A 26,519-nucleotide genomic window follows, 5' to 3' on the forward strand; every position below is an offset into this window, starting at 1 on the left:
GGACTGAATTTAAAATTTTACTGCTTATGCTCCAGCATGGGAAGGGTTCGCACCCAACTTGGTCAACAGAACTCATTAGTAGGTAGAAACCAGAACACTCTTTGACAGCAGGATGTAGGGTTTTTTGTAACTACTAAAAAAATAAGTTGTGGGGGTGAAGCATTCAGTTATATAGAACCCCTAAGCTGCGAATAGTCGTCCAGTAGCTGTCCGTCCGTTTGTCTCAGCCACGTATATAGCTACTGCATCCGTTCTTCTCCTTGCTGGTACACCTGGGGTGAACTTTTCCTTCTTGAGACAAGCAAGGTATTGTCCTTTTCACTTCCTGACCTCCTGAAAATCGCCTGTACCCCACCTGGAGGACTCTTGTCAAGCACCTGACCACAACACAAACTTTGTTAGGAACCATTTTGCCCCGATGTACACTGTGAACATGTCAAGAATGGGCGGACACCCAGCTAACCTTGGACCTCCAGAGGTTCTACTCTTCTCTCCTCTCGTCTTCCGTTTTGTCACATGCTTGTTTTTATCTGTTGGTCATTATTGCTATTACTAATGCCCTTCGCTACGTGTCACGCAGTATCAAGTTTTGAGCACTTGGAGTCAACACCACGGGGGGGGGGGGGGGGGGACATTAAAAAAAAGGCCTCAAGTGAACAAAGTGGTCAAGATGCACAATTATTGTTGCTGTTGGGAGATTCTTCTTCTTTTTAAGTCATGGAAAAGACCCTTTTGTGATTTAGCTAACATTTGCCCCAGAGGTCCTAGGTCGTAGAAGAATGTTCTGGATCCTTCCTCTGTTTTCCTTAAAGGATCTCCTATTAGCCTTTCTAAAACATCGAATCCGCCCTCCTGACGCCGGGGCTGCGCGTGGATAAGCGCCGTGGAAACTCAGGCTTTCACCGCAGTAAGTGCGGCACTGAGGGTGATACGGAGAGAGCTGGGGGCATTAGGACCTTCAAGCCTTCAGCTCGTGGAGGAGGTCATGCCTGGTTTGCACGCTCTAATAGGCATGTGATCGTGTGACTCGAGAAGATCCCAGTCATGTGCTTCGCGCCGACACTGATGAGCTGAGGAGGAGCTGAGGGGAGCCGAGCTGGAAGAGGGGGATTTGGGGGCAGAAGAGCTGCGAAAATACGCCAGACGTGGAAGGGCGAGGAGCGCGTGCAGATTGAGAGAGGAGGACAGAAAGTGAAAGACTCCGAAGACCGAAGAGGCTCGAGCGAAGCGCGTAGACATGGAGTGTGGAATAATAACGTCGAAAACGGTGCTCCTCATCCTCAGCCTCATATTCTGGGTGAGACACACAGTCGTTTTCCTCGTCACGTTCGAATTGTTTCTGTATTAGACACGACGGTCGAAAACCAGCCGAATCGCGAACGGGTTCGAGAACAACAAGCGCGGCTGCTTTTGTGAGGCGAGAAGAGAACTTTCTGGAAGAAAATAGAAAATTTCTCTCTCAGAAAAAAAACATTAAAAAGAAGTGTTTGCAACACTCTGTTCCACACTGTTGGAACAATACTCTTCGCTTGTTACCAAACACAGTCAGTGCCGGTAGGAATATTACTACTGTTTTTTCTAATATTAAATTATTTTCACACTTCCCGTGTCAGTACTCTCAGCTCAGTCAGATTTTCTTACTTAAAAAGGGTTTTTAACAACGCAGTGCAATTTATTGCCAGCAGAGCAGTGTATATCACTATCAGTTAGTCTCAGTTGTCGCGTGATGTTTTGGACAGAAATTTAAGACTGGAACTTAGCTAAGCTGCCACTGTTAATGTAATTAAATACTAAAGGGGTCTGTCTACTCTTGCCACCCACTGTATTGCTGCTCTTTGCCGTAAGTGGATGTTGCTCCTTTATCAAAGTTTATGTTTACAATACTGTGAGATTTACAAATCAGTGATGACAGCATTAAAACACAATTATCATTATTAGATAATCAGCTGGGCCCTGATGCACACCTCAGTGCACATGGACCCAATTCTCATAACTTATTCTTACAGATCGATAAGGCGAGAGGCCTTAGATTAAGGCTTAGTGCTCAGTAAACATCTGTATCCAAAGACCATCACAAAGGTTTCTTGTCAAACTTGTTTGTTGTTTCCCTTCAGCTGTGTTTTGCACTTAGAGAATGAACCAGTCGGACTGGACCACGCGAGCCCACGTGTGGCTGTTCAGCTTGTCGTGGAGGCGCGAGGAGATCTCGCATTGCTCCGCTCCTCTTTCACATCCTCTCATAGCTTTGGCCAGTCGCCGATATCTGTGCTGCGTTTCCCCTTGATCAGCTTGTCGACAGCCTGTTTTTCCCCCCTCCCGCACCTTTTGTTTTGCCCAATCTTCCATGAGCTAATGACTGCCGGATCCTGCACATGCAGGCCTGTGTAGAGACGTGTTTACTGGTGACAAAGGAGCTCTTGTACTTCTGCTCAAGTTAGTTTTCTTTAATTCTTTTTTTGTACCAGCATTCTGCTGCTCTTTATTCAGCTCATCGTGCGAGCACTCGTAAGTGTGCAGTTTGGCGATGAAGGCAGTTGGAGTGCTTTAAAACTCGTTTCCTTTTCTCAGTCTTCAGTGATGGAGAGAAGGCTGATCCAAGCAGGTGCACCCTGCGTCCGGTGCTCTTTCTGTGTCCGTTTGGTACATCGATCCAGTTTATGGGTCTCCCGTTTTCATGACTTCATCTTTTGTTAACTGTAACTTGAATGGCAGCATTTTACATTTATTCATTTAGCTGATGCTTTTTTCCAAAGCGACTTAATTGTCAGCAGCTTAACAGTATTTACCTATTTATACAGCTGGGTATTTTTACTGGAGCAATTTTAGGGTAAGTGCCTTGCTCAAGGGTACTACAGCTGGAGATGGGGATTGAACCTGTGACCTTTGGGACCACAGGCAGCAGCTGTAACCACTATCTTCTGTCTCCCTTGGCGTGTTCTGTCTGTCTCTGCGTGGCTGACTTCTTGTTATGTTTAGACCAGCTGTCCTGCTGTTATTTCTCTAATGAAACTTTACTTAATGGTCACTATTAGTTGAATAACTGAATAAATGCATGCTGTCAGTTTGGATGTTGTGTGCCTCTTGTAGTAATTTTTTTTATATATATATAATTTTGAGTACACTTTCTGCCTTAGAAGTCCCACTTACTGCTACAGACTGACCCTTGTTTGTTCCTCTTAACTAATTTTGAATCCTGCCTTCCCTTTTTTTTTTTTCTCCTTTATTTCCTGAAAGTTTTTGCTAGATAGACAAATGGAGGCTTAAAAACGGAACTGGACAAACAGAATTGTTATGCTCTATGGCTTGTAAACTAGAGGTTTCATTCAATTCAATTTATTTTTATAGAGCGCTCTTCTCACGCAGTGACACAGAGTGTTTTAACACAGGCAAAAGGCAAGAAAAACAGATACAAAGAGGAATTTACTAACGGCTACCATAATAAAGTACTTTTATAGAGCTATAAGTATGCCTACTGGCCACTGGGGAAAGGAACAAAAACTCCCAACTGAAGGTGGAGGGAGAAAAACCTCTGGGGATCCATGGGCCAGTGGTTGCCCACCCCTCCTGGGCATTCTACAAAGTAACAGTTGTAAGCCAGTGTAACAAGTAATAATGATAATGTTGCTAAATGGCATCTTGGATCCCCAGGTCAGCATGAAACGAGATGTTCGTCATGGCAGTTGGACATCATCCTCTGTCAGCATGGGATTCGTCTGTCACCACTGGCTGGCCTCCTCAGGTCTTATGTAGCGAGGTAGTGCTCTACAAGAAGAAAGAACAGAGTTAGTAATTTAATTTATTATGCATTTTTATAAAGGTGGTTTAAAAAAAAACAACCAAGGCAGGTGGAATTACATTTTGAGGTGGAATGCCTGAGTGAACAAGTAAGTCTTTAGTCGGGATTTGAAAACGGAAACAGACGGGGCATTTCTAACAGGAACTGGTAGACTATTCCATGGTTTAGGTGCTCTATAACTAAAGGCATGACCTCCTACTGAGGTCTTATTGATCACAAGTACTTTAAGGTAATCTGCATATAATGAACAGAGATATCGTCCCGATATAAGAACCAATAATCTCACAAAGGTAAACCGGAGCAATGCTGTGTACTGCCTTATAGGTCAAAAGTAGGATTTTATAATCAACTCTAAATGCGACCGGGAGCCAATGCAATGATTTAAGTACTGGTGTTATATGGTCAAACTTGCTAGTTCTAGTGACAATTCTCGCAGCAGCATTTTGTACTAACTGTAGCCTGGATAGTCTGGTATGGACAACCCAACAAAGCATTACAGTAATCCAGCCTGCTGGAAACAGAAGCATGAACCAGTTTCTCAGAGTCCTGTCTACATAGGAATCACCGCAATTTAGCTATGTTTCTTAGCTGAAGGAAGCACGACTTAGTCAAAGCATTTACATACGTGCCGGCAGTTTAACAATAAATTGCGCTCTAACTGTAAGGCCAAAATTTACAGAACCAGCCAAAAGTTGAGTAACTGGTTTATTTCTACAAGGCATCTGGTTAACAAGTTAGATGGGGAAACTAGGTGATGTCTTCCCAGCTCTTGTGCTGTAGGACACTTGTGTGTTGCTTTGCTTTCACTCTTTGTCAGTCCAGTTCATCCCATACAAGTGCTGCCCAGGTGACTGATGTGACTTCTTTTTTCGTGCAGTGATCTGTAGAGTGTCTGTTTTCTGAAATAAGCCAGCATTGAGCACTTTGCTTCCAGTTTTATTCAGTGTAACAATAGTACGACTGTGTGTGGATATTTCACATACTATGATTACAATGACTCGTCCAGAAGCTGCTGACCATACTGGTACTTCACGTTTCATGGCTGCCAACTAATGTGGATGCAAATGGAACTTCTTCATAATTTTGCTATTGTAACTTTGCTCAGGAATACTTCCTGTAAGTTGCTTTGCTTGCAATGATGATGTAACAGTCTGGGTGAATCTTGCTTGCAGGCTGCAGGTGCTGCACTTGCCTACGTGGGCTCCTATGTCCTAAAGAGCTACACCAATTTCGGTGACTTCCTGGAGGATAAGTACACCCTCATTCCAGCTGCCATCATCATTGGTGTTGCCGTGGTGATGTTTGTCATTGGAACCTTGGGCTGTTGTGCTACTCTGAAGGAGTCGAAAGTGGGCCTGGGCTTGGTGAGTGTTGGTAGTACGAAATGTCGGTTCAGGAGTGGAGGTGGGGCTGGGATCAGCTCAGACTTCAGCATTGGTTACCCTCATTTCATTTTCCTTCACTTTCTTTCCTCTGTCCCTTCATGTAGTTCCTGCTGATCCTACTTGTGATTTTCACAGCTGAGGTCACTGCCTTTGTGTTCGGGTTCATCTACAGGGGCAAGGTAAGCAAACCACATTTGTGTGTGGTTCGACTAGAAATGCTTAGCCTTAGTGGTGTAAGGTCAGCATAATGTATAATTTTTGTTACTCCAAAGGTGTCAGCAATACTGTAAAAGAAAACCAAAAACAGCTTTTACTTTCCAGACTTTAACTGATGATTTTTGAGATTTCAGAGAGAGTGTGATACTTAAAAAATTTAAGTGTAATATAGTAGTGTGTAAGCCTGATTAGATATACAAACAGTATGATTTATCTTATTTACTGACAGATAAATGGTAACCTGGATCAGTCCATGAAAGATGTGTTCAAGAAATACGATGGGCAAAACGCAGAGACGCGAGCTGTGAACTACCTGCAGATCCAGGTGAGGTGGTTTTTGTTGCTCATGGATAGATCTGGTGAATGCTTTTTTTTTTTTTTTTTTTTTTTTTTTTTTTTTTTTTTTGTTCGTTCATCTGTGAGGATTATTGAGTCCAATTGGCAGAATCCTGTAAGTAACTCAGTAAGTAACAGTACTACTAAAACAAGTTGTGGGGGTGAAGCATTCAGTTAGACGACTTTTCACATCTTGGTGGCCCTGTAACTATCTGTGTCTCATAGGCACATACAGCTACTCTATTTTTCTCCTTGCTGGTCAATAACAGAAACTGCACTGCAGATATGGTGACATGTTACATATGATAAACAAAACTGTATAACTAATTTTTGTTCAACCTAGCAATCAGAATAATGAATCTTCAGAAATCCAAAAAAATGTATGTGGAGCCCAACTTTTTCCTGCCTCATAATATCTGAAAATGTATCACCATCGATTGTGGCTGTGTATCAGAGGTCATGTCTAGGATTTCAGGTCTCTATTAGAATTTGGTCAGGTGTAGAATTAGATAGTTGAGTGTGTGAAAACTGGTAGGCATGTTGGCAACCCTGGCTGTAACTGATAGCATCTCCTTTTCTGACTGTTCTCCTGCTCTGTCATGGGGACCCAGCTAGTAGACTCATGATCCATCTGGCTCCCTAATTGCTCTGTTTCTATCTTCATGCATTGAATTCTGATTTGTTGTTAAATTCTGTGACATTTACAGTGTCTTTATATTGATACATTTTGTTGGTACAAATGCCCTTGTTATGTTCTTTGATGGATAGCTGATTCAGACTGTTATGGGCTAAACAAGGGATTGTGTTGTGCATGTAGCTTCAGTGCTGTGGAATTAAGAACTACACTGACTGGACCACGCTACCCTGGTTTCGTGGCCATAATGACTCAGTGCCCAGCTCCTGTTGTCGGGCCAACATCACCAGCTGCACTGGCCAACTGGACCAGCCTGGCTTGCTGAACACACAGGTGAGGGATGTAACTGGAGTCAGACCAGGAGGCAAATTCTGTACTGCCTTGTAAGTGTATTTTACCACTGTAAAGCTACAGCATTTTTATGGTGACAAGCCAGGGAAGTGATTGAAGAGGATTTGGTCAGATGACCAAGTGTAGTGCTGCCACCTACGGGTAATATCGCAGAATGCATACTGTATAACTGCACTATGGAAAGAACTTGACAAACTAGGATGTTTTAATATAACATGTAAAGGCTGATCTCAACCACACTCTTACTACTATGCCTAGAAAAGTGTGGGACTGAACTGTGTCATCAACCAGCTGTGACTTGTAGCGCTAAGAATTTACAAAGCACTGGCGTGTTGGTTGGCACAGTGCCTCCTGACATGTAAAAAGTAATGGTTCAAGATCAGCTTTAAAACCACTGCAGTGGCAAAAAAAAAAAAAAATCAGTAAAACCCATGGTTTCATGAAATGTAAATCTTTTTAATGTAAGATTCTCTGCCCTGCCTCCATTCTAACCTGTGTGTGTTTACTCAGGGCTGTGAGAACAAGCTGGTACAGCTCCTTCAGGATGTGATAAGCTACGCTATGCTAGTCATCCTGGGCTTTGCCATTATTAAGGTACCTTTCGTTCTGGTGGGTGGGATGGCAGCACAAGGGCACACCCTGTCCTCAGTTACCATAGCAACCCTGTCACTGTTATACTGAAGAGGCTATTTGTGTCTTTTTGCCTATGCAGTTCTTCGGGATGCTGAGCGTGTGTGTGATCACCTGCAGAAAGAGGAGGAACAACTACCATCCTCTCTTGGCCTGATTCTGCAGTCCCGAACCCCACCTCTGGAGGGTGCTCTTTCAATACCTGTACTCAGAGAGCCACTTCCAGTCTCTACATGCCAGTCCCCTGGGACTTGCTGCAGGTGTTGAGATGACCACTGGAGAGTACATGTGTATATCTGTATGTTGACATGTCATCTTGTTTCAAAAGTTACTGTTGTCTTGTGGGTTTAACTCTGACTAGAGATGGACTTGTTCTGCAGACACCTGTCCACCAGAATGTTAAGGTTTTGTCTAACTAGACATGGGGCAATGAATGTATATTTTTAAACTTATGATACATAGGTGTCAGCTATATTTTGGAGAAATTAAGAAAAATCCATAGTTTTGGCTTAATAGGATGAGTTGGCCAATAAATGGTAAAGATGTGGACCAGTAAGTCCATTTCTACAAGCACTGAAAAGACCAAAGAAGTGCAAGTCCAATTTACCACCCCACTAAGGTCAAGTGCAATTAACTGATTGCACCCCTGCTGGTGAGTTTACTGAACTGCATCACAGAGGACCGGTTGAGCTAGTTGATTTCGTAGCGGAAAAGCGTTAGAGGATTATTTAAGCCTTTTTTTTTTTATGTGTTATGAGGAGCTACTAAGACACACATTTACTCTCTTTCCATTTTAATAATTCTTTGTTCATAGTATAACTTTTTTAAATCTGTCAGCAATAAAATTATTTAAATGGTTGTCTGTTACCAATATTTGAACTTTGGAAGGAATAACTAGCAAGGTTTGCAAATATGATAGAGTAATATTACATCTCGCAGTGGTTGTATGAACAAGTTGACTTGCTGGGTTTCAAAGGCAAAGGAGAAACCTAAGTGGTTCCATGTATATCTGGGGGTAGAAACACAGGAAGAAACTTACAAACTGCATACATGCTGTACCACTGCATCCCCTGGGAGCAAATTTCTGGTTTTTAGAAGAATCTGAGTTGTTAGCTAGTCTCAGTACACCTGTGGCTCACACTAATTAGCCACAAACACTTTGTTGGCTCTGAGGGGAGGACAAAGGCTTAACCCCCTGGGGCATGCAGTGACACACAGCGGAAGCCCGGGCAGGCAGTTTGTTCCTGGTGGCTAAGCCCCTGAGGAGGAGCAGGGCTGCTGAGCAAATGGGTGTGGATCCGAGAAGGAACTCCTGGCATAAAGCCAAGAAGAGCTCGAGAACTTGGGCTTGGTCTGCAGAGCATATTGCACTGCTTCAGACCTGGCACGGGAATAGTAGCTGTGCTGTGGGGCTGCGCTGCTTACGTAAGGAATAGAGCAACTTTATCACTGCATCAGCAGACAGAACTAGTGGTTCGTCATGCTTTAAAGACGTACCAATGCAGAATGTCGAGTGAAATTCACACATCTTGCCAGCCGTATATAATCGCTGGTGTGTGTTTTTTGGGTTATGATTCAATGGTGACAGTACATAAACCTTTAACTTGAAGGTTCCTGGTTCATTCGTTTGTCAGATAAGCTTCACTCCAAGAAGATGTTTTTGACTACACATAAATTGCTGTTTTGTTATTCCACACATTTTACAGTTTTCCTGTTGACATATTACTAGCCTGATGATTTTTTCAGCAGCTACATGAGTGACTCATATAGAGCTATGATTCTTTGTTTATCCTCATATTATCTCAGGGAAGTAACAAGTACTGCTATGGTAAAACATCTAGTTGTATAAATGGGTAAATATGTCACTTTGACAAAGCAATAGGTAAACTATGTATCTGCATTCCCCTTCTGAGTTTTGGGGTGGAGTTTAGAGAACTGTGTAATGTATTGAGTTTGTACATGCATTTATCGGGAGCACCGTGAGTAGTAGTGTTGTCTCGTGCCTGGGTGATGCGATAGGATGTGGGTTCAATATCCACTCAGTCTGTGTGGAGTTTGCATATTCTCCCCATGTCTGTGGGTTTCTGCTGCATGTTCTGGTTTCCTACCACTATCCAAGGGTATGCTATTGAAGTGTATCGGTGACTAATCAATCATACTGTGACTGACGGCGTTTCACTGGTGTATGGACAAGTGACTCATTGTAAGTAGTGTATCTAGCAGTGTGTGTCACCTTGGATGAGTAAGGTGTGGGCTGATAACACTACACAGTGTTCATTGGGAGTTGCCTTGGAGAGAAGGGTGTGCTAAATGAATAAATGTAAATGTATTTACAACCCATATCAAAACCCGTAGGCTTCTGCGGTTGGTGTCAACTGACTGGGAGTTTTGTACTTCTGGATTATTTACAACCCACCTGAATTCAGCTGCTGGTGTTGAAGTGTTCTGTACAGCACAGGGTGGAAATTTCTTCCAGTACAAGGAAAATAGTTTCAAACCTGTGATTTAATTTACACCTAAAGTGTATTTTCACACTGCAGTAAAAGTTGAATTATGCTTGTGAAAATCCAGTCGGTTCCAAAAAAAAGAAAACGGCACAAGGGAAATCAGTCTTATGACTAGTGGCTCAGTTGACTATAGTAGATTTTCTCTCTGTTCTTGTTTATGAACATTTTCCTAGGACTCCTTGACCTCAGACTGTTAAAGGTGTCTGTGTCTTAGAAATTGATGAGAACCTCTGGTAAATACTGTTTTTCTTATGCTTCTTATACTTTGTTTGGGTTTTAACCTCATATTGCAAATTCATTGTTAATGATGTGATGTTGAGCCTCAGCCTGTGCCTTGTGGATGACAAATGCGTGTTTCCAAACTTCCGAAAAGGGTAAAGCTCAGGTGCTCGTGGGGCCTTGGCAGAAGCGGCTTGGATTGAAGATGCAGGAAGCTTCTTGTTTCTCTGCCCTTCCTCTGTTTGACGATGTGGAGCATCTCCTGTTGATCCCCCAGCACTGAGCCCAGCCTGCAACCTGCCAACTTCCCTTTCTCTTGTCGGTACCATCTAACCCTATAGACAGAGGGAGGTGTGTGTGTGTGTGTGTGCGCGTGTGTGTGCGCGTGTGTTCACAAGCTCAGTGGGGTGTATTCACATAGTCGGGTTTTTGCTGTGCAGGAGAACCAGAAAATGCCTGGAGGTAACACAGTAGGTAAGAACCATATCCCAGAAGGGGTCCTGCTGCCGCAGCTATGCAGGGCACTTAACCTGCATTGTCTCCGCAAAATTAAATAAACGGAGAAGCAGCCGTATTGACGGGTCAGAGCAGACACTCGGGCAGCACGGACACCGACATCCTCCCGCTCTACATCTCTCACATTTACACTGAAAACAACAAAAAGCTTGACCTAAAAACTTTAATATTGCATACATGTAATACTACAACTGAATACATTAAACCTGTGCTTTTAGATATCTGTTGGTAAGAAGTAAACTAAATTCCACTTCTGATATAACGCAACTTTTTTTTTTTTGCACCACCTTTGAACTGAGCTGAACTGAAATAGATGGGGTTTGCAGAGCGTGTGCTGTTGGTACCTCACAGCTGTGAGTTTGGGTCTGCCTGCCTCTGTGGAGTTTGCATCTTTTCCCTGAAATCACAGGGCTTTTCTTCTGCAGTCCAAAGATATGTGTTTCAGGTGAACTGGTGCCTCTGCACTTCTCTTAGTGTGAGTGTGTGAGGGAGTGAGATCACCTTGCAATGGAATGGCATCCCATCCAGAGGATATCTCGCATCTCGTACTTCCAGGCTAGACTCTGGACCACTGTGACCCTCCTTAGAAGGAGCAGTTATTGATTATGAAGAGGAGGAAGAAAAATTAAATGGGTAAACACAGCAGCCTAGGAGCTTTATTACCTAGATTTACTTGTGGAATAGGGGCAGCAGGTGGTGCAGTGGTTGCAGCCACTGCCCTGCACCTGCAGGACTTGACTTCAGCCATACCTCCTGTGTACCTTTGAGTAAACTACTCCATCGACGTTTACATATTCGTTTATCTGACTTCTTTCCCCAAAGCAACTTACAAGGTTAAACTACTTACAATTGTTTACCAGTTTATACAGCTGGTTAAGATTTTAGTAATTTTAGGGAAAGTACCTTGCACAAGGGTACTCCACCTGGAATTTGAACCTGTGACCTCTAGGTCCAAAAGCAGCTACTCTGATTTCTATGCTAAGTATGTAAACACACAATATTTCCAGTTAATATGACTGTTTGAAGGCATTTAAAACAAAATGCATAATAATTACACCAGGTGTTATCTAACAGGTGAAGGACTGGTATTCCTCTGGGGGTGTAGCCCTCCCACCGTGGTGCCTGGTTACTCCAGGATAGGCTCCAGACCGCTGCGACCCTGACAAGCAGTTAACGGAAGTGAGGGAGTGAGTGCTGTTAGCTGGTGCCTGTCACTGAGGTACACAGGGTATACCCCCCCCCCCCCCCCCGCTTCTTTGGGTGGCGTCTGGGGACTATATTTACAGAAAATAGATGTGCCTGGGGCTGCAGAACACATGACTGGAGGTTTCAGCCAAAAATGGGTATTAGACCTGCAAGGATGTAAACAAATCAAATTGCCTTCACAATAGAAAGAGGCTTATAAATACAAAATTGTCCATACATACATATCACCTTGACATTTTTTGCACATAGAGGACTCAACTTTGGGGAAAAAAATCTTAGATCCTGAAATAGTCGCAGATGTCAGACTGATTTTGCATGTAACCGAATGCTTGGTGCCCGTCTATAAGAGACTGAAAAAGCGTCATATAAACACTCGGTTTACTGTGGTTTTACACCACTGTGTGCCTCTGTTGATCCGTAAACTGCAACAATGCGCGAGTGGTCTGTCATACAGATCTTAGAACGCTATTAACATTATATTAGGAATTCATACACATGAATTTCACATTTTTGTTTCTTCTGGATGAGTCACGCTCCAGCCCTCGAGAGTTCCTTCCCACAGAGTTAAGTACGCTATGAACTTCAGCTACAAGGAGAAACACTTTTACTGTTCTAGTGAAACTTTGCCCAAGTACATGTTCAGAAATAAACACGCTTTCCTTCAAAGCAAACAAGAAGTCCTGCAGGGTGCTTCAAATTGTGCTGATCTGGTTATTCACCACATCTTCTACGAGGAGCACTGGTGTTTCTGCTTTTCTTCAGGGATCCGTAGCCTGACCGACGCTCCGGAGCGACTCGCGCTGCTCGCTTCTCCCACTGTAGCTGCAAATTGAAGTCCAAACACGACAACCAGTTTTTCTAATCCTCCCAAAGCAAGAGTCATCGAAGCGAGCGCACGGCACGGAACGAAGCGTGGATCTCAGTCCAGCCGGTGGAGGTTGGAGGACTCTTCGTGACAGCTGTACCGTGATTTAATGCGCTTCGTCCGTTTAGGAGGGCTCCACACGCGGACTCATTTGTGCCGAGTGATTTCCTTTCCGACTTTCCATCTGGATGTATTTGGGCTCGACAAACAGATTCCTCTCCGTGTCGCGTTTATCTGATCGAGAGACCAGCACCTCAGAGGAACCAGCGGTGATCAATCCAGCTTCCGTCAGGACTGTGGGGTCTGTTCACAACTAGCGGCAGCCTCCTCTCTTAGCGTGAAAGGGATTCAGATTTTCCCCTTTCGGCCACTGAGGACGATACGCAGTCTTGTGACCGTCTGGCTCCTTCTTTCAGGTGTCAGTAGTCATCCAACCTCACTTCCCCCCCCAGTGGATCTGATCATATTAAAGGTGGCAGAGCAAACATGCCGCTTGTCCTCACACCGCTAGTCAAACAGATGTTCCAAGGATGACGGGGCGCACGGCACTGGTGCTTCGGAGGCCGACTCGCCGAGCACTATGTCGGCTCGCTGCGCGTACACGGGTTGGGTCGGACGGCCTTTCTTAGACTGCACATTTCCGTGTCCTTCATCAGTATCCCTGTCGAACTCGCAGTCTGAAACCGCTTGTCCCGCGGCAAACCGGAGCCTAACCTGGCAACGTAGGGTGCGGGGCTGGAGGGGGAGGGGACACACCCAGGATGGGACGCCAGTCCATTGCAAGGCGCTCCAAGCGGGACTCCAACCCCAGACCCACCAGAGAGCAGGACCTGGCCAAACCTGCTGCGCCACTGCACCAATACCCCACCGCCCCCCCGACCCCCGTCAAACTCAGTGGCACCTAAATTGACCCACTTCGCCAGAATCTGTCCATTTCTTCTACATAAAATATGACTGATGTAGTATAACTGGAAAGAGCATACTGAGCAAGCAGAGTGTGCTATAAATAGATATATACCCCAAGTAGCTTAGGCGTAATAAAGGGGGTGGGGCCAATGCCTGATGCTTCCCCAAAAATCTGCACATAACTCCTTTTAGTGTTAATGTATTTGGTCCCCTGACACCTGACAGGTTGTTACACCACTGATCCCAGGTTCGCTTCCTTTGGAGCACTTCGGTTTGAATAAGCGCTGCGCGCTTGGCACCGTCCCACCTCCGCAAGGCTCGCTGCTGCCGAACTGCAGAAACTGCATTTCAAGCTGTTTGAGATGAGCAGCCTCTTTTAATGATGCTCGCCATAAGTTTTAGAAGGCATATAAAGCCAGGACACAATTGAGAGTTTATAGCAGAAAACACCAGAAGGGCGATTTGGCCACACTAACTGGGCAGAACGCTGGAATGTGATGTTATTGCAAACCCTCTGCTGACCCACCAAAGTAATTCCTTCAGCCCCAGCCATCGTGAGTGCAGGATTTATTCGTTGCTACGGACAACCGTGCTTACGTTCACCGCCACGCGCAATATGTTTGCGGAGACTCGACAAAAAGGGGAGAGTTATGCTTTTGCACCCGCAGCCGATATACTTCTCCATCCGCTCCCACATCAAGCCTTTTTCGGGCTCTGCAGCTCTGTGTGTTGCTGCTGCCGCCGCAACGTTTCACCTGCCGCTTCGTGAGATCCTGATCTTTTGACCTCCATCTTTTCCCCTATAAGCATCAAGGAGGGTGCGCTCTAAGGTACACCGGCCCCTAGGTTCGTACCTCTGACAGCCCCAACCCGAGCCGTCCGTTTGTGACCGTGCCGATCGCTCTGGGTAGGGGAGATGGGCCACAGCGAAAACCCAGTAGGCTGCGCAGCAGCCGTGACAAACTGGCACGTGGACCACAGTGGCGACAGCAGGTAAGTGATGGCAAACCAGACCAATCTGTATTTTATGAAAGTGACTTCGCTACTACAATATCAACACAGTCAAAAGAAACACACACACAAACACACACGTCTGAAACTGCTTGCCCCGAGCAGGGTCGCGGTGAACCGGAGCCTAACCCGGCAACACAGGGCGCAGGGCTGGAGGGGGAGGGGACGCACCAAGGACGGGATGCCAGTCCATTGCAAGGCACCCCAAGCGGGACTCGAACCCCAGACCCACCAGAGAGCGGACACGGGCCAAACCCGCTGCGTCGCTGTACCCCCCTACCCTGAGTTACTGCAGTAAAAATTAAGCTAGTGTAAATGGGCCTGTGATCGCAGGTACCTCGGTGTTCAAAGTTATTAGCTCATGTCAGTAAGTAACGCAAGTGTTTTGAACGAACGATATCATGATATCTGGATTGTGATCATGGAAGCACTGCCTCAAAATGAATAGATGATTTTGAGACCTTTACCTTTTTAATACTCCGCATTCCTCCCATTTGAACACAAAGTCAGATTTCTCAGTTCTCGCCGTTTGCCACTTCTTACACGAGTTGATCTGGTAGTTGTTCACAATGAGTAATTAGGGAAGGAGGTGTGTGTGTGTGTGTGTGTGTGTGTGTGTGTGTGTGTGTGTGTGTGTGTGTGTGTGTGAGCGCGATATGGGGAACGTTCGCCGTGATTTAGAGATTTTCGGCAGATTCGTTATTCCGGCACTCAGCTTCTTTCCGCGGGAAGGCCGATTTTCCCCTCTGTCCCGCTCAGATTATTAAAAAAAAATCCTCTATTATCTTTTATTTCTTGATCGTTGCCTCTGTGGCCTCATCTGTAATAAAATAAGATCTGCGTGATTTTGTATAATTGAGCTTCCGCGGTGGAAAGAGAACGCAAGATGGGATTTTATCACACGGCAAACGAACGGTTTAACAACGAAGGACAACATAATACAGGTAGAGTTCATGAGGGAATACACCTGTGCACCTGTGTGTACCACCAAGGAATGAGCACAAGCTTCACCTGGGTTTTAGTACCGAGGCCCTTTCGGGAAAACAGACCTTTCCGACCCCTCGACATCCGTTACCCGCACACATTATCACACTTGTGTGTGTTTTCTAAAGGCGGTGCTCATTACAGGAGCTTTGATTGCCTGTCCATATTTTGTCCTCCTGTGGCCGCCCACATAACCATTAAACATTCCCATTATTACAGATTCGTCGAACTGCTTTCATTTATCGTTTAGAAGTGCCGAGCGGGGGGGCCTCGTGTACAATCGGACGGCATTTCACACCAGCGCACCCTTCCAAAGGCATTCAAATGCAGCGCGCCGAGCCGTGTCCCCGCTTGACCACCAACACAACGAGGAGGAAGGAAATGGTCCCCAGGACCCACTCCTATTCACACTGCACACACACACACTTTCCAAACCGCTTGTCCCATACAGGGTCAGAGAGCCTAACTCAGCAACACAGGGCATAAGGCCGGAGGGGGAGGGGACACACCCAGGACGGGACACCAGTCCGTCGCAAGGCACCCCAAGCAGGACTCGAACCCCAGACCCACTGGAGAGCAGGACCCGGTCCAACCCGCTGCGCCACCGCACCCCCTCACCCTTCTCACCTCCCCATTAAACGCCTTCGTGAAAAAGCAGCGCGTGTAATCGGAAGCAACGTTCCCCCCCCCCGCGTTGCAGGAACATTTTTAAAGGGTTGATTTGCTTTGCGAGACCTTGCTGTCTGTCTGAATTTATAGAGCGCCGTCGCGAAACCCGGGTCCACGTTCAGCGTCGTGTCTCCCCGTAGCGAAGCGGGGGCAGCGGAGCGTGTCCGACCCGCGTCTCCTTCCCTCCCGCCTCGCTGCGGGTCCCCTGTCCCTCCGCACCCCCCGAGGCAAGTGGCGCCTCGTCTTTCTCTGCGTTCCGTCTTTGTCCCCAAAACCTTTCTCCTTTATTTGGCGTCACGCCTCCCTGGCATCCCACGATTCAGGCCTTGACTTGCAAGGTAGAGCCCGTTCCTGGATCCGAACCTTCGGCACCGTTACACTGTAGCTCACACAGGGTGTGCAATATGTGTACTTGTGTACGCTGTGTCACACGCACACTCATTTCCCTTTACGGTAATGCGTGCGCGGGCTCATTCGGCCCACTGCGTACCTCTGCCCGAGCGTGCGTCACTGCCACGTTTTGCCGTTCGCTCTGCCGTACATCCTTCTTGACGCAGCTGCGTCCGTCCACTCGTCCCGCCCTTGGGGTCACCCAGCCGGCAGGGAGGAGCGGTGCTAATTGGGCTCCGGGGAGAGGGGCCCACAAAGAGGACAGGAGTGTATTCCTAAAATGCAACAAATATGAGAATGCTTGGAAGGAGTACCTCCCAGAAACAGCCCAAATTTCACAGCCGTGTCAGACGGTGACACTCAACCGGTCCTAATGGGAACGGCCCAGAGATGTGAGATTGCGGTCATTTAAAATCCGACAGAAGAGCATGGGCTGCTGGACAGATGGTAACCACAATACATCCCAGTATACGCTAGCGCCGCATTCGGTCACCGCTTTCTTTTTTCATAAAGATATGTTTATTGTGCCGTATGTACTGTATGTGCACTCACATCCCAACTCAGGAGAATTCAGCTTCAGTTTCAGTAAGAGTCGTTTCTTCAAATGTGAATTTCACACATTTACATTTATTCTTTCAACACATGCTTTTCTCCAAAGTGACGTAGAGTGGTAGATTCAGTACAATAGCAGGGTGTGGTGGTATAGCGGGTTTGGCCAGAATCTGCTCTCCGATGGGGCTTGGGTTCGAGTCCCGCTTGGGGCGCCTTGCGACGGACTGGTGTCCCATCCTGGGTGTGTCCCCTCCCCCTCCGGCCTTGCGCCCTGTGCTGCCGGGTTAGGCTCCGGTTCACCACGACCCCGCTCAGGACAAGCGGTTACAGTCAGTGTGTGTACCCACATGTACACTACTGTATCGATACAGCAAGGCAATGTAAGATACACATGTATACTGTATATACACACTATCAGCAATGTAGCGTCAACCAGTCCATCTGAAAGAAGTCCTTGGACTGTGGGACTGAACCTGTGCGAATATGAGGAGAAAAGTAATATTGCACACAAACTGAACTCCTGCTCCATGGGACACCTTGCCCACTTTCAGTAAAGTCATTTACATTGTTCTCACTGCCTTCATCTTCACTACTGTCACTTACATTTAGCTGGCACTTTTCTCCAAAGCGACTCACAGCGTTAAGGTACTTGCAGTTACTTTACTTACCCATTTATACAGCTGGGTATATTTTACTGGAGCCATTTAGGATGAGTACCTTGCTCAAGGGTGCTACAGCAGCAAGAGAGGTTGGAACCACCACCCTTTGGATCCGAAGGCAGCAGCTCCACCCACTATACTACCAGCTTTTGTTTTTTCTGTTCAAAGTTGAATTAACACACAAACTTTAAGCATCACAGGTACGTCACGTGTTTCGTTTGTTACGTAATAGTCACGAAAGATCTGAAGTTCCACAGAGAGATACAGCATTACTGAGTAATTAATAAGGAGGAACGGCCTTGTTCTGTGATGATATGATAAATAAACTTAACTACCAGAATCACCTGGACAGTTAGTAGTGGAGTGCTTAAAGGTGCTACCTTTGCATCTGAAGGTTTCTGGTTCAACTCTCACCTGCTGCTGTAGTACCCTTGAGTAGGGCACTGACCCTAAATTGCTCTAGGAAAAGTTGCCCAGAAGTATGAATTGTAGAGAACTTAAAATTGTAAGTTGCTCTGGGGAAGAAAGCATCAACTAAATGAATAAATTCAGTGATATTTAGCATACATAGTTGCCAGGAATGCATAATTTTTATTTTTATCATTGACATTATGTTTCTGAGTTAAGAGAATTCACCTAACAAAGGGTTTTTCGGGAATGCGTTACCTTTGTAAGGTGGGGGAGACCAATTTGATTTTTTTTTATCCTGGTGCACTGGCAATGCAAATCCATTGTCATGGAAATAAATCCAGGCAAATTTGAAACTGCAAAAGGTCCAAGAAAGAGAAAAAAAAGAGCCGCAGAGCGAGGGAAGTGGTAGCGGGAAGCAAGGAGGGGAACAGGGATAGTGAGAGAGAGCGTGAGAGCGTAGGGTGTGAGTAAAGCCATGGTCTGCAGCAAAATCCAATTACTGTTCTTCTCTCTGCCCCCCCCACACCCCTCTAATTACCCTCTCCTTCTTTCTGTCTTATTCAATTCTATTCCATTCAATCCAATTCTGTTCTAATGGCTTCATTGGCATGGCACACATGCACTTCCCACCCATCTTAGGTATACTGTGTTAGTAGAGGAATGAAATGAGGGAGCCCTGATATGAAAACCAAGTCATGGTCATGGTGGGTCTGAGAGGATGGTTCCTGGGGGCATCTCCTCTTCCATAACCAGTGATGTAATTGGGCAGCAAAAGTGAAACTGCAGTCAACATTTTTATGCGTCTGCAAGTGCTGATTTCTTACAAGAAGTCTTGCAGTGTCTGCTGTTGTACCCTTAATGTTGACCTTAAATGTAAGCAGCACCATTGTAGTGCAGTGGTATTGTGAACCGTTGGATAACAGTAGTGCCTCTTAGCTGCTGAGATGTCTACTCAGCCATGGGTTTGATTCTGGTTCATGCTGTGTGGAGTTGGTAAGTTCTCACCATATTTACAATCGATGGGTAGCTCCCAGCTGAGATTGACTTGACAATGCTTATCCTGCCTTACCCATGCAGTGCACGGGTTGATAATGTTTACCCTTTCCTGAGCACGTAGCACAGTGGTTAAGGTCATGAGCTTGTTTCTTAGCTTGTAACGATAATATCACATTGGCAAGCCTAGAAATTCTAGAATATCTACGCATGTGCATAGGTTCTGTTAGCCTTTTTATGAGTCTTTTATTTCGCCAACAGTGCTGACACATAGCCAGAACTGGGGAAAAGTGATTAACGGATAAATGCTCTCTTATTCTCTCCTGGCCATCTCTCCTTTCCCTCTCTTAGCCTGATATGACGTTAATCCTGCCATTTAAACTTGGCACAGGACCCACAGAACAATCGCAAGTTTTCCACAGGCGAAGGATGTGAATGGAAACCCGTAAATGCCAAAGTACGTATCTTCTTATGCCTTCCACCCCTCCGGAGGCATAGGCCACCAACAAGGGCTCTCCAGGCATCCCTAAGAGCTGAGATGTCATGAAGTTTCCTTGTTGGCCTTTCTGTAGCTGGCAAGGTTTTTGCGGTGTGGGGTATCTAACCCCACATCCAACCCTGCTCCTTTCTCAGCTGGGCTTGGGACCATCCATGGTAGTGTTAAAGTATTTATAACCAACAAAATACATCTTGCAAAAAGTTCTGCTGTATTTACGTCCAATCGGATTTAAAGAAGAATGCACAAAATTCTTCCTTCTCTAATAAATTCTCTTTCATCTCATTTTAGGTGTGTGAAGAACTAAGATTTTGACAACGTTTTACTTTGCACACCTGCCTTGCTTCACCTGAAGTCGTGGGTGTTCCTTTAACTTTTTTTTATTTAAAATCTTTTTTCTAATAATAATAATATTCATTTTTGTCATTATTGTCATCATCAGCACCTTTCAGGCAAAGATTTGTAACCCAAAATGTTGCGCAATACAATTACAAACTGCCACATCTCATAAAACCGTGGATAACTAGAATGAAGTTGAAAGGAAACGTTAGAAAAATAAGAAGGAAAGTACTGAAATCAATGTCAGTTACTTTGCAGCCCATCTTGCATCCCGTGAAGGAGAAGAACACGTGGCAGCAGTTTGCAGCCTTCCATCTCAGAGGGGACTGTGATTTGGACGAATGAACTGGAAGTGGGCCTCTCATCATCTGCACTCCCTGCCAAGCAGATGCTAGACTGTAAGAATCACAGGGATGAAAAAATAAAAAAGTGGAAGAACAATATTTAAAAAACTCAAGTATACAAGTCTTCTCTATCCATTTGATAGTATTTTGCTTCCAGTTTGGCCATTCAGTAACTCCTGGATGATGAAGAGATGCTCTCCAAACAGACAGTGAAGTGCACTACCTGATTAAGCCTATTAACTTAACAGGACAAGTTTAAATCCCTTTCTGACCATTTAATACCTAAACCTCTTACTTTCTGTGTTATTGCCACCACGTGTGCTGTAGTAGAGGAATCCTATGGATCTTATAAGTCAGAATGAACTGGCAATGTATTTGGACACAATGTTTGCTCTCATTGAGCAGATATAAGGGAAAAAAGGCAAGAAGAATCCAGGTCGCATAAGAACTGTACCCTGCTATGGTTTGAGAAACAGCGAAATTTTCAACAAGTTTGATTTGGCAGCGGTAACAGGAAGGAAAAAAACAAAACCATATTGGACACTAAACTGATGATGTTGCAGTAAATCACTAAATGATGAATGAAATAGGCTGCTAGAAGGATTGTTTATCTTCAGGTTGCTACATGTCAAAGAAAAGACTCATAGTATTCAGCAGGGAACATAATTTGTCCACTTTCAACATTGTATATTGTAGCTGGTTTTGGGACTGTGGCTGACACATGGATATGATAGAAGATTTTTTTAAAAAAAAACAGTTTATTTTCAACAGCACAAAACCCACCAAAACCAAAAACAGGGACAAGGCCCCGTCGGGGAGATTATACCCCCAAACAAAAACCAAACGCTCCCCAAGTAGTCCTCCCTTAATCCTCATGCCAGCTGCCTTTAAGTCCTTCCAATTCCCGTCAAGTGGGTACAGCTGGCCATCATTATTCAGCTAGGACAGGGGCAGGTCAGTGGGAGCCATCAATCCAGCAAATCCCACCTCCTGCCATGGGTCATACCGCTCACCAGTTCACATATCCCCCCTCAGCTTCAGGCCCTTCTGGGGTACAAGTGACATTCAAAAAGAGCTGGCAGAAGATCATGAATCCCTCAACCTCTTGGGTCGAAGACTTGACCGCCTGGAGATGTAGCTGAACGAGGGGGCTGGTCTGGTGGCTCTGGCACAGGGATGCTCTCTGGCTCCTTCTATGGTGGTTGTGGTGGTGGTGCCAGGACACTCACCAGATCCCCCTCTGGCCTGGGGAACACTCACGTGATCCCCTGCAGACTGTACTGGGACCTCTGGGACAAACCCTCAATTATCCCATCCAAGCTCATAATCACCAATGACTTCTTCTGTGCTCACAGGTACCACTTGGGCACAGCGACTTTCTGGCCCTTGTTTGACTTCACTTGGACATTCTCTAGGGTCAGACGTCAGTCCTCCTATACCTGAGGTCACAGAGTTTCACGACCTCCTCCATTTCCTCCAGTACTTCCGCATGCCACTCTAGAGGGTCTAGGCAAGACAGATATTTTAGGAAAGTCAGAGTAGCCCCAGAGTTCTTGGAAAAGATTTGGATTGTATGGATGCTGTACAGGAAGAAGGAGCAGGGCTGGACCAGGGACGAGATGTGTTCGGCGTAGCCAAGAACATCATTCAGGCTCACAGCAACATTCTTCACGGTAGGTGTGAGCAAAAGGGGTGATGTTCTCAGCTCCTTCTTTTACTAAACTCCATTCTCAGTTGATGTTTAAAGAGAGCATATCCTACAGGGTGGTAAAAAGATTCTTTGAATTGAGCAATAGAGAATATGAACTAATAAACCGTAGCCTTGAGAAAATATCCCACGTCACGCAAAAGTGCGCAGAACAAATTTTGCAGCGAGCCAAATCCTTTCACCCTCTCCTTTCGCAAACTTTCCTTCCTTCAACTACCAGGTCCTGCTTTCGGAGGCAAGGAAAAAAGGCTCGTTCTAATACAGCCCCTACTAAAGTGCTCTGACAGCGTCTGGATTATGTGCTTTCCGTCTCTCTCCCATTTACTGCTGCTCTATGTTCCCTCATCCAGGAAGGAGAAGTGGTCTTTTCAAGCAATGCTGGCTGCTGGCGTGATACATAGAGCACCACTGACCCCCTACTTCTTGAATGTTTTCAAATGCTACATTCCATCATATATTACCTCAAAAGTAATATATAATAGCATAATAATATATAATACCCAACGTTTTGTACATGCATCTTCAGTAAGGACTGGCTGAAGTGGCTTTAGAGAGTAACATTTGCAGAAGGGTAATGTGAGATGAAAGAAATGTCAACACAGTTATGTATTCGCTAAATAAAATCCACCCCTCCTCGCACACTCACAGAGGGTACAGAGGAGAGGAAAAACAAAAAAAAAAGCCTCATGTCAGAAAAATCTTGGGAAAAGATAAACGTTGTGGAGTCTAGTTTAGGCTGCTTCCCCTCCAGACATAATAAGAAGAGGAGAGCGTGGAGGAGAATACCTGAGTAGAAGGCTGTGTATTCATCACTCCTGAGTGGAGATGGGGCTGTTTTTATTAATTATGAGTGGTAGAAAGAGTGTGTTACATCACACTTCGTCTAAAAATGCTATCTGTTACTCTTGTGATCTCAGATCCTGAGGTGCTAAAATGATGAATTAATAATCATCTCCGTAACTCCCACTGCAGCTCCACCTCCTAGTCTTCTACTCTTCTGTTGGTCAGTTATGTTCCTCCTTTCTGAGTGAATATCTCACATGTAGGAACATTACTATTCTGAATAAGCGAAAGACTTATTTTCAAAACAACACCCGTATGAATAACCCAAGTGACCTGCTCTGCCTACTGCTGCTCATTCCCAGATGCATCTCGGGGTGAGATTTTTTGCTGATGCCTCTGTTTAGAGGTGAGACATTTTTTTATGCTGTGTTAAAGTAAGTAGCAAAATCTCCAGGAGCTGGCCCGTGAGATCTGTTTCTGGGGCCAAGTGGAGTGTCGGTGCCCGCGCGTGAGTCATGAGCTGCCTTTGGGTGACACACACAAGGTCAGTGCCGAGCTGCTTAATTTACACATGCCAGTAGGTGCTAGTGTCACAGACAGAAAAAAATCCCATAAGTGATGCTGCACTTCTCTACAGTTTGACTATGTCTGAGTTGAAAGCACACACACACTTCCTGAACCGCTCGTCCCATACGGGGTCGCGGAGCCTACCAGGCAACACAGGGCGTAAGGCTGGAGGGGGAGGGGACACACCCAGGACAGGATGCCAGTCCGTCGCAAGGCACCCCGAGCGGGACTCGAACCCCCGACCCACTGGAGAGCAGGACCCGGTCCAACCCACTGCACCACCACACCCCCTGAGTTGAAAGTATTCATTTAGAAATAGAAAAAATATGTTCCTTCATCCACAAGATTAAGATTTCGAAGATTACAGTAATGTGCAAAACGTCACATCCTTGTCACCACGCACAAGCTTTCACACTGTACTGTGTGACGTGACTCACATTAATAATAAATCTCGGAACTTTTACGCATTTTATTAAATCTTTAACAACTTAAATTGTGTTTTATTTTAAAGGAATGCGTTTTCCACTATACCTTTGGTTATTGCCGAAATCTAAAAAATGTGTGCAAGTAATAACAAAAATACTCCTTTAATAAAATTTCGTGAGAAAATCTATAATATTAAATCAGAGCCATTTCAGTATGCTATCTGTTACTCTTGTGATCGCAGATCCTGAGGTGCTAAAATGATGAATTAATAATCATCTCCGTAACTTCCACTGCAGCTCCATCTCCTAGTCTTCTACTCTTCTGTTGGTCAGTTATGTTCCTACATGTGTTCACTGGTTCGAAAGAACTCATGTTTGGAATTTGAAGAAAACAGATGAAGGTAATACATTGTGCAACACTTTTCGAGAAGGATGAAGTGAAAATTGTAAGATCAAAATAATGCATATTAAGAAGTATTGCTAAATACAAATGTTCTGCATGCAAACGTGTCTCAAGACTTCTGTCAAGCTCTTTGCGGTGCACAAAAATCAGAAAAAAGCAAAGAAATAAGCATTTTTTTTCAAAGAAAGGTAGAAATTTTTGCTCATAACCAAGTCTAGAGGTTTCTTTTTGAACACCCTCTAGATGCTGCAGAAAAATGTCAGATGGGTAAGACACCATGTCGTGATGAGCGCTCCTTGCTGGGAAAGGTAGGAGCAGATCTCTAGGGTCCTACTTCAACTTCTGGATTCATTCCTCCTGCACAAAGTAGTCCTTGTAACTAGTCTAAGGTTCTGCAGAAAATCTGCAAAAGCCTCGAAGCCTTGAAAGAGCCTCAAAGAACATGCTGATTAAAAGCTGGATTTCAGATGAGGATAGTTTGGGATTGTTAAAAGTCGAGCTGATGTTTTATTTGATCAAAAATCTGTATTTGACGTAGGATTGTTCTCTTGCAAGTCACAAATTTTGTGAAATGCATTCATCTGTGACTACATACAGTCATTTGTTAATTACTTATTTGAGCTGACATTTGTATACTGTTACCAACAAATCATTGTCCCTTCATACAGGTGGGTAATTTTTAAAGGACCAATTAAGGTTAACTGAGTTCATCGCGGGGACAAGAACAGGAACAGGATTTGAACCCATGACCTTCTGAGTACAAAACAGCAGCTTGAACTGTGCCAGGCTAAACAACCAGCCTACAAGAATATATTAAAGCTTTTCAAAAAATCAGAGCCTGGAAACATTTTTGTAATTGTAAGGGCTGATGCCAAGGTCTGACACCCTTCTTTTTAAACAAGTACTAAAGGAAAAATAATAACACAAGCAACTGCAGCGTGGTTTTAGCACTTGCGATGGTTGGGGGGGGAGCAGCATCTGAATGCTGAAGCTTTCAATGGACAGGCATTGTGATGACAACAACATCCACTGGATCATCCCACACTGTGAGGAGGCAGTCCTGCCAGGAAGTGGTGGGGTGGGGGCAGGGATGGCCAAGGCTGCTCACTGGCAGCACTTTTGTGCTGCCCTGTTGTGTCTTTTTATAGTTCTAATTTCTTTGTTTGTGATGGCAAAATGCATTTATTTAATGGGTAACAATAACCAAAGCAAATATGATCCACTACAGTCACCGCTATGCTGTTCATCAAGGAAATAAATGATAGCAAGTGCTCGCTTTATGGCTAATTTCACTTTAATCAATCCAAATCTGTGCAGAGGTGACATGATTATGATGATTATGTCTGAATACAACTCATCATGAGATGACACGTTTTTCGCCTCTATTTTTCATCCAGTCTTAGACTTGTTCAGGCAGTTCTTATTCAATTGCTGCATTATTAGTGGTATGTTGAAAAAAATCTATTTAGATGACTTTATGCATCATGTGTTGACTTGTGGACCTTGAAACTCAATCAATCAAAATATGAGTTCTTGTTATTTATGTAAGCGAATTATCATTGCCCGTTACTGATAGTTCTACAATTTCGAAGTGCATTTTTTTATTTTGCATTATGCATATTATGCATTATAACAGCCATGACTGTTCTAATGAATTGTAATGTTTGTCTTCATATGATTTATTTTTGTCTAGTTGTAAGGTGCCAGTAACTTGTTTCTGCAACGGGGGGGCGGCAGAACATAACCATTTCCAGGGAATCTTTACTGGGCCAATGACATATAACACTGCTGAAAGCGTATGTGATCTTATAGAGTAATGTCCCTCATTTTTGGAGTGTACACTGTGTTCTGATAACAAGAAAATATGAGACGGTATTCTCTTGATGGTTTTTCATAAAATTGTTCCCGTCTTTTCTGAGGACTCTGAGGTAAAGTAATGCAGAAGCCTTCGTGCTCTCAGATTGTGTTTGACTTTTCCTAAATGAAAACAATAGTTTGTCAGCCCTTAATTTATTATTACTTGCAATTACTGTTTGTGATTTGTCAGTTAATTGCTTATTTTATTTGTTACTTTATTATGTACAACTCTGCACAGGATCTGTTTAAGAAGCAGCTACCAGTAGCTGCTATTTCTCTACATTATTTCTGTGAATCTTGAGTAGTTTTCCCTTCTGATGTTCACCAAGATTGCAGTACCATGGCTCAGCGGGTAGCACTG

General features: G+C 44.7%; 1 protein-coding gene across 1 annotated transcript; it reads left to right on the forward strand.

Annotated features, from left to right (window-relative positions):
- The first annotated feature begins 887 nt into the window (after positions 1–887).
- tspan36 (tetraspanin 36) lies at positions 888–9,544 on the forward strand. Its single transcript, XM_018758247.2, has 7 exons — positions 888–1,297; positions 4,969–5,160; positions 5,286–5,360; positions 5,627–5,722; positions 6,551–6,700; positions 7,229–7,312; positions 7,431–9,544. The coding sequence occupies exons 1-7, from the start codon at positions 1,238–1,240 to the stop codon at positions 7,503–7,505; spliced, it is 732 nt and encodes a 243-aa protein (XP_018613763.1). The 5' UTR covers positions 888–1,237; the 3' UTR covers positions 7,506–9,544.
- Positions 9,545–26,519: the final 16,975 nt, after the last annotated feature.

Source organism: Scleropages formosus, chromosome 17 (genome assembly GCF_900964775.1).
Source record: "Scleropages formosus chromosome 17, fSclFor1.1, whole genome shotgun sequence".
NCBI classification, from domain to species: domain Eukaryota; kingdom Metazoa; phylum Chordata; class Actinopteri; order Osteoglossiformes; family Osteoglossidae; genus Scleropages; species Scleropages formosus.

Bases quoted from the DNA above. Each gene is read 5' to 3' on its own strand.
- tspan36 (XM_018758247.2), top strand. From the start codon at position 1,238: ATGGAGTGTGGAATAATAACGTCGAAAACGGTGCTCCTCATCCTCAGC. The intron at 5,361-5,626 runs GTAAGCAAACCA...ATTTACTGACAG, and splicing joins GGTTCATCTACAGGGGCAAG to ATAAATGGTAACCTGGATCA. The intron at 7,313-7,430 runs GTACCTTTCGTT...TTGCCTATGCAG, and splicing joins TGGGCTTTGCCATTATTAAG to TTCTTCGGGATGCTGAGCGT.